Source organism: Amyelois transitella, chromosome 5 (genome assembly GCF_032362555.1).
Source record: "Amyelois transitella isolate CPQ chromosome 5, ilAmyTran1.1, whole genome shotgun sequence".
Lineage (NCBI taxonomy): Eukaryota > Metazoa > Arthropoda > Insecta > Lepidoptera > Pyralidae > Amyelois > Amyelois transitella.
Window position 1 is genome coordinate 2,862,816 of NC_083508.1, and position 12,628 is coordinate 2,875,443.

The 12,628-nt window shown below is 33.0% G+C and overlaps 1 protein-coding gene and 1 long non-coding RNA gene across 2 annotated transcripts; both read right to left on the reverse strand.

The window, feature by feature from the left end:
• Window positions 1-497: 497 nt before the first annotated feature.
• LOC106138394 (integrin alpha-PS4) lies at window positions 498-10,019 on the reverse strand. The gene is made up of 22 exons (XM_013339534.2): window positions 9,808-10,019; window positions 9,387-9,478; window positions 8,771-8,925; window positions 8,050-8,153; window positions 7,687-7,789; window positions 7,257-7,460; window positions 6,767-6,864; window positions 6,456-6,540; window positions 6,076-6,206; window positions 5,536-5,608; window positions 5,113-5,239; window positions 4,673-4,877; window positions 3,728-3,891; window positions 3,194-3,272; window positions 2,665-2,748; window positions 2,181-2,304; window positions 1,788-1,872; window positions 1,583-1,706; window positions 1,367-1,429; window positions 1,045-1,098; window positions 765-836; window positions 498-562 (listed from the first exon to the last, which is right to left on the reverse strand). The coding sequence occupies exons 4-22, from the start codon at window positions 8,065-8,067 to the stop codon at window positions 509-511; spliced, it is 1,947 nt and encodes a 648-aa protein (XP_013194988.2). The 5' UTR covers window positions 8,068-8,153; window positions 8,771-8,925; window positions 9,387-9,478; window positions 9,808-10,019; the 3' UTR covers window positions 498-508.
• A 754-nt stretch (window positions 10,020-10,773) lies between these two features.
• On the reverse strand, window positions 10,774-12,051 carry LOC132901787 (uncharacterized). Its single transcript, XR_009656900.1, has 3 exons — window positions 11,925-12,051; window positions 11,112-11,173; window positions 10,774-10,913 (listed from the first exon to the last, which is right to left on the reverse strand). It is a non-coding gene; the product is annotated as an uncharacterized LOC132901787 (long non-coding RNA).
• Between the last annotated feature and the right edge of the window lie 577 nt (window positions 12,052-12,628).

Sequence of the window (12,628 nt, forward strand, 5' to 3'; positions counted from 1 at the left end):
AAGAGACCTATATTATATCTGCAAAACATTGTTACACCTTATTACAGTGTATCATTGAGACGAACGTACTTGACCTAATCGAAGACGTCCTAGCAAAAGGTCAGGTCAAGACTACCATTTAAACTGACGAGATTAGGGACATGAAAAGCATTATTAATTTCGATATTTTATTTGATTTGATTTTATTTGATTAGGTGTATTAACTAAAATATCATATCATAAGTACATTTTGTGCTGTATTTAAAAAAAAATTCTCTTTTCTTGTTAAAATATCAACAAATATATCCAACAAAATCATAGCGTGTAGGCGGCCGCACAATGTATTAATAGAAAAGCACGAGTTTTAAACTTTGTTCTGAAAATTGTTAGGATTAATCTTCCGAATTGGATATTAATCTTGGTGTGTAAAATTATCCGGGGTTTCGTTATGGCGTAAAATTGCGTTTTGTTCGGAAATAAAACAGATTTATGAAATTTCTATTCTTGTACTAGCACGTCGTCGTAACATTTATTCTAATACATCAGACTTGTTAGCTGCAGCGTTGTCTGATCCATCCATTGTCTGTAAACAAAATAATAATTAACTTTCACATTAATATTTCCAATTCATTCATTCATATGATCAGGTCTATATACCTTGTGGGATAGACAGAGCCAGTAGTCTTGAAAAACTTTCAGGTCAACTGATAGGCTAAATGATATGATATTTGGTAGTCATGATGTACCTATAAAAATTTATTCAGATACATAATATAATAACAAACCTTGGACCGTTGGGAAGCACGTGTATAATTAGACGATGTTCCACAAAGGAAGGCATCGTCGTTTGTCTCATCCTGAAAAAAAAACAATCTTTTACAAATTCTGCTAACCAGAAATAAAAAAATATATTTATGATGTATAAGTATTTATATAAGATTGACTGGTAAAGAATGTTATTAGCATTAAGTCCACCTGGGTATAGTACCTTTAAGGCTAAAAGTTAAAATAAATAAATAAAAAATTACGTTTAAAAAATATGTAGCAGAAAAAATTAAAACTTACATCATCAACTTCTATGAGAGAGACATCTTGATGTGATGATGCAGTTGATCTCTTCTGAAAAAATGAACAAGATATGTTACATAAGTATTGTATATCCAGTCACTTTAATTATTTTTAAATCTTCATAAAGTGCGAAAAACCGAATAAGATATTAGACATGAAAAAAAATGCTGTAAGCACAGGGAAGTCACATATTCACATGATTTCAAAACCTTTTACACAAAGTGAGTGATTGATTTAATTCCATATACATTCAAAAGTTAACTCGACTGCCATAAACCTACTATACAAAAATTTTGTTAATAATAATTTCAAAACTTACAAAACTCCTTCTTCTTATTTCTGCCTGTAGTTCTTCTTTCTGCTTTCTTCTGAAGAATCCAAACTGAAAATATATTTAAATCGTTTAAAGAATTTAAAAGAAAAAAGAACAATACTTTGAAAAGAGAATTCAGTCTCTGCTTGAATGACACACGTTCCAATTATGAATAAAAAAAAATCAATAAGACTCAAAGCAAAACTTTAACATCGTACTTACTCTGAACAGTACATAAATGAATGCAACTAATAGTATTATAGCAATCAATACAGCTATCAATATAATAACAGTCTTATTTTGACCAATAGAAGAATCTTTTTCGAAAACCGGTTCAGACGTAGCGCTGGAAGAAAAATTAAAAACATTTTAGCCACAAAAATATTTTTCTAAGTATTTATGTAAAGACACGAATTTAAGTAGTTACCTCGCAGTTTTTGTGATCGATGTGGGAAATAGAGTCAATGACAATTCACTCGTTATTTTTAATATATTTGTCATTAGTAGCACCTCTGAAAAAAAAAACTTTCATTAATAATTTCATTTTAATCTTGTAAAATTAATTCAACCTAAAATCTTATGGCTCAAGCGTTTTCAAGCATCGTTTTTTTAAATTAGCTGACCCTAGTGTTCGGAATAATTTGTAAAGTTAAAATATTCTTATAAAAATACAACAAAATGGACACATTAATGGATATATAAATAGAATTAATTTTTATAAATATACCATTGCATTTCAAAGGTGAAGAAGGTAGACAAGATTAAATCTAAAAAATAAGTTAACGTGATTTTGTAAAGCTATTTAAATAAATGAACATACCTATATCTCTCTTTAAAACCACGGCAGTTATGATTATCTGAACAGTCGACGAGGGTAGCAAATCCAAACTGCATATCTTAGACATTAGGTCGTTTGTTTTACATTTCAGTTTTTCAGATGTAACCTTTAAAAATAAAATAATTATCTGTTTTTATTATATTATATCGACATCACACTATTTATAAATATCATTATGTTATAAGACATATATGTTGCATGTTTAATGTAAAAAATGAGCTGTAAAAAGTGTGATAATTATTATTAATTACATAGACGTCTTTTCTTAGAGACTTCTTTCTTCACAGAACTAACAAAATGAAATGTAATACTTATTATGTTACGGAATGTATCTTAAAAAACGCTATTTTGTATGAACTCTAACGAAATCCAAATTTTGGAACAAAATAATCATGAATAAAATTATTGAAACTTATCGTTAAATTCCTACCTATATATATTCACTATAGTAAAAAATAATACTAACCACTATCTCTTTTATTAAACTGGATTCCTTTATTGAAATTGTAATTTGAATATTTTTCCACAAAATAGTTCCTTTGTTCGATATCTGAAAAGTAATTGCGAAAACCATAATTCTAGAAACGATAGTGTTCTTGGTGGACATAAAATGTTAAAATAACTTTACTTGGCCAAGACAGAACAGGCTAGGTATCATTTATATGGGTGGAATGAAAATTAGAATAAGCTGTAATATTCCACTGGTAAAAATGCCCTCAGAATGAATGAAAGAAAATTAAATGTCATCAATTTGTAACTAAAACCACAAAACTATTCAGTCAATTCTGGCACACAAACTCGTCAAGTATTGTATCAAATGGCAGGTCCCCATCGCAGCGACTCTTTCGATACAATTATCCTGCAAACCCAGTAACTAATAACTAACAATTTTGCCAACAACTCAAAATAAAGTATAAAAAAACCCCGACAAGGATAATTTTTGAAATATTTATAAAAATATCCTGGATATTAAGCTAGTATACATGCATTCATACCTTATATTCATTAATTATATCAATTGATTCTGTATTGCTTTTCATTGTTTTCTCTGTAATGCCACGAGTTAATGAGGCGCTGAAATAAATTTTCAAAATATAAACGCGATTATTACAACCACAAATTTAATTAAAAAAATATATATTCTCCATTTTTTTCACGGGACTATGACATATAATTGATTTGAAAGGGATCTGTGAAGTAGATAAGTCTGGAAACATTTGTATTATTGTGATATAATAAATAGGAATGACATAATGTTGTTATAATAACGTCATTCCGATTATATTCTGGCATTCAAAGCACGATATCGTCTATATGTTAGTGGTTTGACACACATCAGTTTAATCATCATGTTGCCATCAATTACGGGGTAGACAGAGATAATAGTCACCAGTTCTCTTATATAAATTTAGGAAATTTAATCAAATTTAAAATTAAATGTGGTAGTTTTAATTCATGAAAGGTCAGTCTTATCATAGTATACAAGCTATTAAATATAATCTATTAAATATTAGTAAGTAAAATCTTACCCTGTAACTGAAACTGTATCGGTAATGAATCGGTAGTCCAGTAGAAACTGTTTCGAAAGCACAGTCTTCTTTTCATCGCAATCGTTAAACAAACTCACGGTTACATTCAAACCAGTGAAATCATTTTTCAATCTACTTGTTTTTAGTTTTATTTGAATATCACGCTGGAAACATAAAAAAGAAATAAGTAAAGAATATTGTGCTGTGTGGTTCCCGGCACCAATAGAAAAACAAAAGGACCACTCCATCTCTCTCTCATGGATGTCGTAAAAGGCGACTAAGGGTAACTAAAGGTAAGCTTATAAACTTGGGATTCTTCTTTTAGGCAATGGGCTAGAAACCTGTCTCAATTCTATCTTAAAGCCAAATAGCTGAACGTGGCCTATCGGTCTTCAAGACTGTTGGCTCAGTCTACCCCGCAAGGGATATAGACGTGATTATATGTATGTATGTAAAGAATATTAGTATTATCCTATCTTTTGTTCTGGCTGCGTTTACGTCACCTTTGAATTTAATTTTGAACGATGTTCTAACGGTTAGGGAAATCATCATGAGGAAACTTGCACATTAATTTACTGAATATCTTAATATAATTTTAAACGTTCGCGTTGCAGTATACTATTTATAAAATAACATACATAAAATCACGCCTCTTTCCCGGAGGGGTAGGCAGAGACTACCTCTTTCCACTTGCCACGATCTCTGCATATTTCCTTCGCTAAATAATAAATAATAATTTTTCTATAAATAATACAGGTATTAAACGCGCAAGTAACGTACTCTCATACGTAACGCTCGGTGACCACGGATCATTGTACGAGTAAAATGATTCGAACCATCCAAGATAAAATAAAGATACATTACATGCGCGTCTAATACCTGTATGATGTATACATGAGCCGAATTTACAACGAAAATATTTTCTTTAAGCAAAACCAAACGAACCGTAGAATTCTTCATAAATCCAGCTGGTAATCGACAAACATATGCCTCTGCAATATTAGGACAATCTAATTGGTCGACTGGCGCGCCCAGTACATTAATAACTGCGCAGGCGGTGTATGCAACTCTCCCTTCATTCTTTATAAGGATTGTCAAAGTCTCGTCAACATTCGAACCGATATTATATTTGTATCCATCTTTGATTTCACTGAAATAATATAAATAATTAAATCAAATCATAACCAAAAATGGCCTTCTGCGCGATTGCACGAAGCCTATCTTAATAACCTGATTAAAAAATTCTTTGGTATTAAATCCAAATTTTGTGCAAGTAAGTCTTAAAAAAATAAATAGAAAAGGTACTCATTTAAAAGGTTCTTTTTTTACGAGATATTTTTGACTATTGAAGTTAGATACAATGTTTTCTTTAAAATAAGTCTCACCCATCGGACCAGAGGAATTCCACTTTCCAATGGTATATGCAATCATCGCCCGAACAACCGCGCTCAATAAGTTTAGTGTTAACTAAATTACTATACGGGCCAGCCCTTACCCAAGATACGTTGAAAACTGAAAAAAAAACCGTAAATTGTTTTGTAAGATCATGGTAATAGTTTACGTATAGTTGTCAAAAAGTTCTAGAATGTTAACCTTTCAAATATTTGATTCGATTTGTCAAAATAAATTCAATTAATTTTAAATCCATTGCCCACTATGATAACTTTATAATATAGTTGGTAGAAACAAAATTAATTTTGTTTTTTGTTTTACAGTTGGCATCTTGCCTCAGGAGCAGCCTTTATTTCCAGATTATTATTCATTTACTACATTAGTTTTGATTGAAGTATATTATTAAACATACTCACCATCTTTTTGTAATCCTTCAGTGATTAATTTGGCTTCGGACTTGAATTTGTAAAGACCCGGCTCGTTTCCAACCTATGCAAACAATAATTATTTTATTTCATTTGTTTAAAACAAAACTTTACAATGACATGCATTAGTTATAGTTATAGTACAATATATTTTCCTGAAGCGATAATTAACCTAAGTGCTTACCAAATAATAGTATTAAATCATAATTATGTAGAGAAACATCCATACATACATATAGTCACGTCTATGTCCCTTGCGGGGTAGACGGAGCCAACAGCCTTGAAAAGACTGAGTGGCCACTTTCAGCTGTATAGCCTTATGTTGGAATTGAGATTCAAATAATGACAGGTTACTAGCCCATCGCTTACAAGAGGACTCCCAAGTTTATAAGCCAATCCCTTAGTCGCCTTTTACGACATTCCTGGGATAGATATGGGGTGGTTCTATTTCAGAAACTACACGGCACTGCTGGAGACGTAATGGCACACAAAGACAAACATTCAAATCCAGAATATAAAGTTGTTACTTACGACTGTAACATTTACATGATAACAATAACTCTTCTGTTTGTTACTTATGTCTATTAACTTTAACTTTGGATCATATTTTATATTCGCTCGCGTTGCTCCAGCACCGGTTATTGTATTTTCCAAAAGTATTTCTTGAAAAAAAAAATTACATAATTACAGATACATTCTGAAGTAGGCATGTCAAATATTAGAAATAATATGTCTTTTTATTATTTAATGATTTAATTTTAAATGAAAAAAAAAAATATCTGATGTAATTATTGTACATCTTGTGAAGACAGGTCATGGTGGCACGAACAGACTAACATCTTTTCTACCTGTGCTTCCGCAATAAAGAGATTTGTATTTGTACAACTATAACTTAGAAAAATAAATATTACTTGCAGCAATTTCCTTCACTTCCGACTTATATTCCATTTTGATACAAACATTTATCTTGAATTCATTCACTGATTCCGGGACTATCTGTAAGTGAAATTAAAATATCTATTGAGCTCATTAAAAAATAATTGTGCTCTCTTCAGTAATTTACAGCAACCACATGACCATAAGAAAATATTTAAAAAAAATTATAACTTAAAGCCAAATAGCTGAACGTGGCCTATCAGTCTTTACAAGACTGTTGGCCCTGTCTGCCCCGCAAGGGATATAGACGTGATTATATGTATGTATGTAAAAAAAAATTGTTTACCTTATGACCAACAAGTTCAGCTGTGGCTTTTATAGTGACGGTAGGAATACATCGAAGTATAATAACTTTATCACTTCCAGGAGCGCCTACTGCCAATTCTGAAAACAAAAAAATAATTTAAACATGAGCTAGGAAGAGCTTATTAAAATCATACCCACAACAAATTGCTTTAGAAAAATTAAATAATTTTTAAGCGTGAAATGCTTATAAAACGTTACAATTTGAGCCAATATCGTTATAAACACTTAAAAATCAAGATCGGTAAATAAAAAAAAAAAAATATGACAGTTCAATGATGTTTTTTTATTTTACAAAATCACTATAAATTTCACTAGTGCTCTATAAGGTTTTTGAAAATTCTATATTATTCATTATTATTCAAAATTACACAGATTGAGTAAGCCAAGAAGTAAGTTCGAAACAACCGTCATGATTTCCTTCTACCTTAATATATCTACGACTTCAAAATTAAAACTTAGGTCCTTCTTACCATCACATCCATTATTATCCAAGTCCCCCACTGCAGCCACACTAAAAGCGAACAGTTTAAAGTCATCTCGCTTTATAATCTGTATGTCCTCAAAATCAGATACGTCCACAGTCGACGCTTGATCATTTATCTTCATGTTAATTTCATATCCAGATATTACATATAAAACTCCATCGCCTTGATAAGGGGCACTTACAAATATTTCTGAAATTAAATAATAGTCAACTATAACTTTACTAAAGAAGAGAATGTATGAGGAAGAGTATGTAAAAAACATCATCTTGAAATCTAAAAAGGTGGAGTTATAATACCTTTTTCTGTGGGAAGAAAGATATTTGAGCAAAATAGGTTTGTATTGCATCGTCGACCTTTTTCACTGTAACCTATGTAATTTCCGTAAATTTATGTTAATTTCGTTATATTTTTTTACCTTGTAGGCCATCGCCGTCCAAATCATTCGCAATAATACTCGTGCCGAATCTTGATTCCTCATTAACGCTCATTATTGTTAATTTTCGTTTTATAAAGTCTTCCTAAAATCGAGATGAAGTATAATTAATTATTCAATTTTAACAAAAAAAAACCCTCATATTTTCAAGATTTTCCTTTAAGCGGCCAGATTTCAAAATTTATCTGAATAATTACTCATTTTTTATAAACTGATACTAATAGATCTGACCACTTTGCAAAGTGATAACGCTTCTTTCTCAAAGGGATAGATAGGGACTAGATAGCACAAATATAGCTCATGAAAATATCAGTTTTTTTTTTAATATAGCACCTAAACACTTACTTTTTTATATGCTCCCATATAAATACATATGTACTGCACCAAGCTCTATGTCTGTTGCAGAAAGGCCAGGTTGCGCCGGCGCACCTACTACCAGATCTGCAAAACTAGCGAAAAAAAGAAGTGAAAGATGAAACTTGCTTTATGTATGTTCATTTAAGATACGTACATACATATCATCACATCTATATCGCTTGCGGGGTAGACAGAGCCAACAGTCTTGAAAAGACCCAAAGGCCACGTTCAGCTGTTTGGCTTGATGATAGAATTGACATTCAAATAGTGACAGGTTGCTAGCTCATCGCCTAAAAGAAGAATCCCAAGTTTGTAAGCCAATCCCTTAGTCGCCTTTTACAACATTAATGGGAAAGAGATGGAGTAGTCCTATTGTTTTTTTTTCTATTGGTGCCCGTAACCACACGGCACATGTGTTTATGTTCATATAATCAGTGGCGGCGTTTAACGGCCTCTGTGGCGCAGCGGTAGTGCGCTTGACTATGTCACCGGAGGTTCCAGGTTCGAATCCCGGCCAGGGCATGATGAGAAACGAACTTTCTCTGATTGGCCTGGGTCTTGGATGGATAAAATGTAGTATAATTGATTTAGTATCTTGTTACACAAGTTTCGAACTTACTTCGAGGCTAACCTGTGGATAATCTGTGTAATTTGTCCCGTATATATTTATCATTATTTATTAATCTGTTGTATAACTGACTTCTATTACCTGTCATTATTTAGTCTGGCACCACAAAGCGCAGCACCGTACATTGTGTTTTTCGGTATGAAACCGTAATCGTCCGAGTACTCCAATTGCACCGGCGATTTAGAATTTTTCATGATAAGTATTAAATTTTCATGGTCGTATGTCAGAAACATCACCTAGAAATATTTTAACGTTTCTTTAATTTTTATCCAACAAAGAATGTTCTCGTGGGATACCCACGCTCTCTTTACACCTCAAGATCAAAAAACTTCCTTTGCTCTCCCTTTCTTCCTCAACGTAACCTTCTCAACTGCATTCTGAAGATTTTGAAGTCATGATTTGCTTAAAGCTAAACGCATTAGCTTATAAACGAATGTTCATTGGCTCTCGAATATAAAAGGCATAAACGTTCGTCAAATAATTACACGGTATCAATCTTAGATTATAATTGGCATCACACTATCATACATACATGTTATCACGTCTTTATCCCTTACGAGATAGACAGAGCCAACAGTTTTGCAGATACCGCAAGGCCACGTTCAGCTGTAAGGCTTAATAATGGAATTGAAATTCAAATAGTCTCATGAAAGAGACAAGCCTTGTAACAGAGATAGTAATAACATTAACTTATTACCCCTCCGTCGACGTCTTTACTTGTGAAGCTAAACGCGTAGATCATACTATTGGTATCCGTATGCCAAAATTTACCCAAAGCCATTGCAGTACCTGGAAATGTAATCAGTCATTTAACGGAGCAAAGGGTAAGTTTCTGTGGGTAGTTCAAGACTTTCATTTTACCCAAAGAAGTGAACTATATACTCGTAGTTGAAGTTCAACTAAAATAAATGTACTAGACAAATCATACAAATTAAGTTCTACTAAGTTCAACTACGTCCTCGAACTAAATTTATGGATTGTTTTATATGGGATTCTAACTCTATATGAGAAAGAAAACAGAAATTGAGAAATCTGGGAAAATGAACGCAGTTCTCAAAGCTTTGCAGCGGAGGTCCTAAATTGAGAAACACGTTAACATAAGCTAAAGACTGACTTACCCAAATTGCGATGATTCCGAAACATATTCTGATAATACATTTTTCTCTCATCTTTTGCATTATCTTCATCTAAAACCAAGGATCTCATTGGACCCAATAAATTTCCCACATTCACCCTCAAATGGACAATATCACCATGTAAATCCGGTGATGCAGGTTTGGATAAAAACGCTAAATTATTCTCTTCATCAACAAGGGTCTTCCATCCAAAACTACCCTTGGTTGATTCAGCTGAAATGACAGTTACCAGGTAATTAAATCCCATTATGGCCTGTTCAACAGAAAATAAAATAAATATATACGGGACAAATTATACAGATTGAGTAAGCCTCGAAGTGAGTTCGAGACTTGTGTTACGAATTACTAACTCAACGATACTATATTTTATAATAAATACTTATTATTTCAAACCTTCAACATATCTCACAGAACTAAACTAAATAAACAAAGGGCACATCATTATATCAGTTATAGGACGTCCACCACAAAACCTCTTGGCCTCCCTCATTGATTTCCACCTCGCTCTGTTAAAGGCGGTTTGCATTCAACGTATCCAAGTGGATTTCACCAGATTATCGGTCCATCTCACCGTTCTACGCTGCGCTTTCCAAAAGGTAGTTTCCAGTCGAGGACTTTTTGGCACCATCGACCATCAGCAAAAATGAGACCGTCGCATTGCCACCTCAGCATAGTGCCGGTTCCGGACAAATATAATTATGTCAATCTCCTTTCAATCCGAAAGAAACTTAGATCAAAATTCACCTTAGTGGTTTAAAAACATATGCAGAATCTAGATATTGCGTTATTGGACTTGTGACAACCAAAGAGACCTGATCCCATGTATGTGGGATATAGGAAGCATAACGAAGACAAGGAATGCAAGAAAGGAATTCCTTATTGGGATAAAACGCGTGTTTGGTAAGTAAAACTAAATAATTTTTCAACAAATGCCACTTACCAGTCCGAGGATGGCCGTATAATCCATTAAGAAGAGATATCTTTCCATTATCATTTATTTCAAAACAAGCCCCCCAAACAAAAAAGGTGTTCTCTATTTTATCGTCATGGTCAAACGCATAATCACCAGACCACATAGGGGCGCATGTCTGAAATGCGATCACAATACTTTTAACAATATTTAACATCAAATCTCGCCAATATCCTAATATCTGAAGAGATAAACTAATCTTGAAAGAGCTTATTAAAAAAATATTGCTTTGTAAAACGTAGTAGAAACTTTATAGACATCCTAATTACATACATAGTAATTAGACATACGGTTTAAAATGAAACGTATTAGTTACCAGAAAAGAATCGTTAAAAGCTGCTACTGATGCCCCCAACATGAACTTGTAGTCATCTGAAGCTGAAATTAAATAAATAGATATTTGACTAGGCGACATCTACACATGAAAGTGAAAAATGTTTCGTTTTAAGGCTATCTTAACCGTTATAATCAATTCAAACTGATAGGCGAATGTAATGGAATCGTTGGTAAACAATAAATAAATAATAAATATATACGGGACAAATTACACTGATTAAGTTAGCCTCGAAGTAAGTTCGAAATACATACATACATATATAAAATCACGCCCGGAGGGGTAGGCAGAGACTTCCTCTTTCTACATGCCACGATCTCTGCATACTTCCTTCGCTTCATCCACATTCATAACTCTCTTCATACAAGCTCGGCGGTTTGGGGTACTTTTGACCTGATCTTGGTAAACAATGATGTAGTTTTCTGCCTAACCCTCTTAAGGAAGAAGCGTAACCATATTTATATGTACCATGGTTTCTCTGACGTTGCGTTTAACTTTTCGCATACCTCAAAGTCCATGATCACTAGAAAATATAAATTTTGCAAACCACATACATACATACATATAATCACGTCTATATCCCTTGCTGGGTAGACAGAGCCAACAGTCTTGAAAAAGACTGATATGCTTCGTTTAGCTATTTATGCAACTATACAGCGGTTTGCAAATTGAAGTAATTATTTCCTGTTACTTAGTTAAATTTAAAAACTAAATACGATCTACGGCCGTGTATCGCATCATAGCCCATAATTTATATAAATAAAAATTAAAAAGATTAACGACTTGATAAATTACCTCGTCGAGTATGACTTAAATATTTGTTGAAAGTAGAATTTAACTCGAATTTTTTGTCACAATGTATATCATCCTCTAGAACGCTACTGAATTGGCAAGAATACACGTTTCCATTTTCACTATTTGGAGCGCCGATTACTGAAAATAAAATTAATAAGTAGTACATACTTTCAACCACCATAAAGGGGAATTAATTTATTCCTGCCTTCGTAGCATGAAGCGCGCGACGCCGTTTTTATAGCGCGAAAAACCATCGCTGGTTCACTTTTTATTATGACGTGTACAAGAGACAGCATATCGCGCGATAAATACGGCGTTGCGTAGTTGAGTTAGTATTTAAATTCGTCACTATACTTACTGATAAACAAGTTTTTGTACAATTTTCATTCAAGTTAGAGAATAATAAATTAAGTTTAAGAATAAGACCACTCCATCTCGTTCTCATGGATGTCGTAAAAGGCGACTAAGTGATTGGCTTACAAACTTGGAATTCTTCTTTTAGGCCATGAGCTAGCAACCTGTCACTATTTGGATCTCAATTGTATCATTAAGCCAAACCGCTGAACGTAGCCTATCAGTTTTTTGAAGACCGTTGGCTCTGTCTAACCCGGAAGGGATATAGACGTGATTATATGTATGTATGTTCATTCAAGTATGTATAATACAAGTAATAAGCCGGCTCCTATTATGAGTAAACTGGTAAC

What these genes read in the sequence shown, in the direction of transcription:
- LOC106138394 (XM_013339534.2), bottom strand. An exon ending in TGAAGGATTACAAAAAGATG is followed by an intron (nt 5,240 to 5,535) that starts GTGAGTATGTTT and finishes TTTTTTTTTCAG; the next exon opens with TTTTCAACGTATCTTGGGTA. An exon ending in GGTTTTAAAGAGAGATATAG is followed by an intron (nt 1,873 to 2,180) that starts GTATGTTCATTT and finishes TTTTTTTTTCAG; the next exon opens with AGGTGCTACTAATGACAAAT.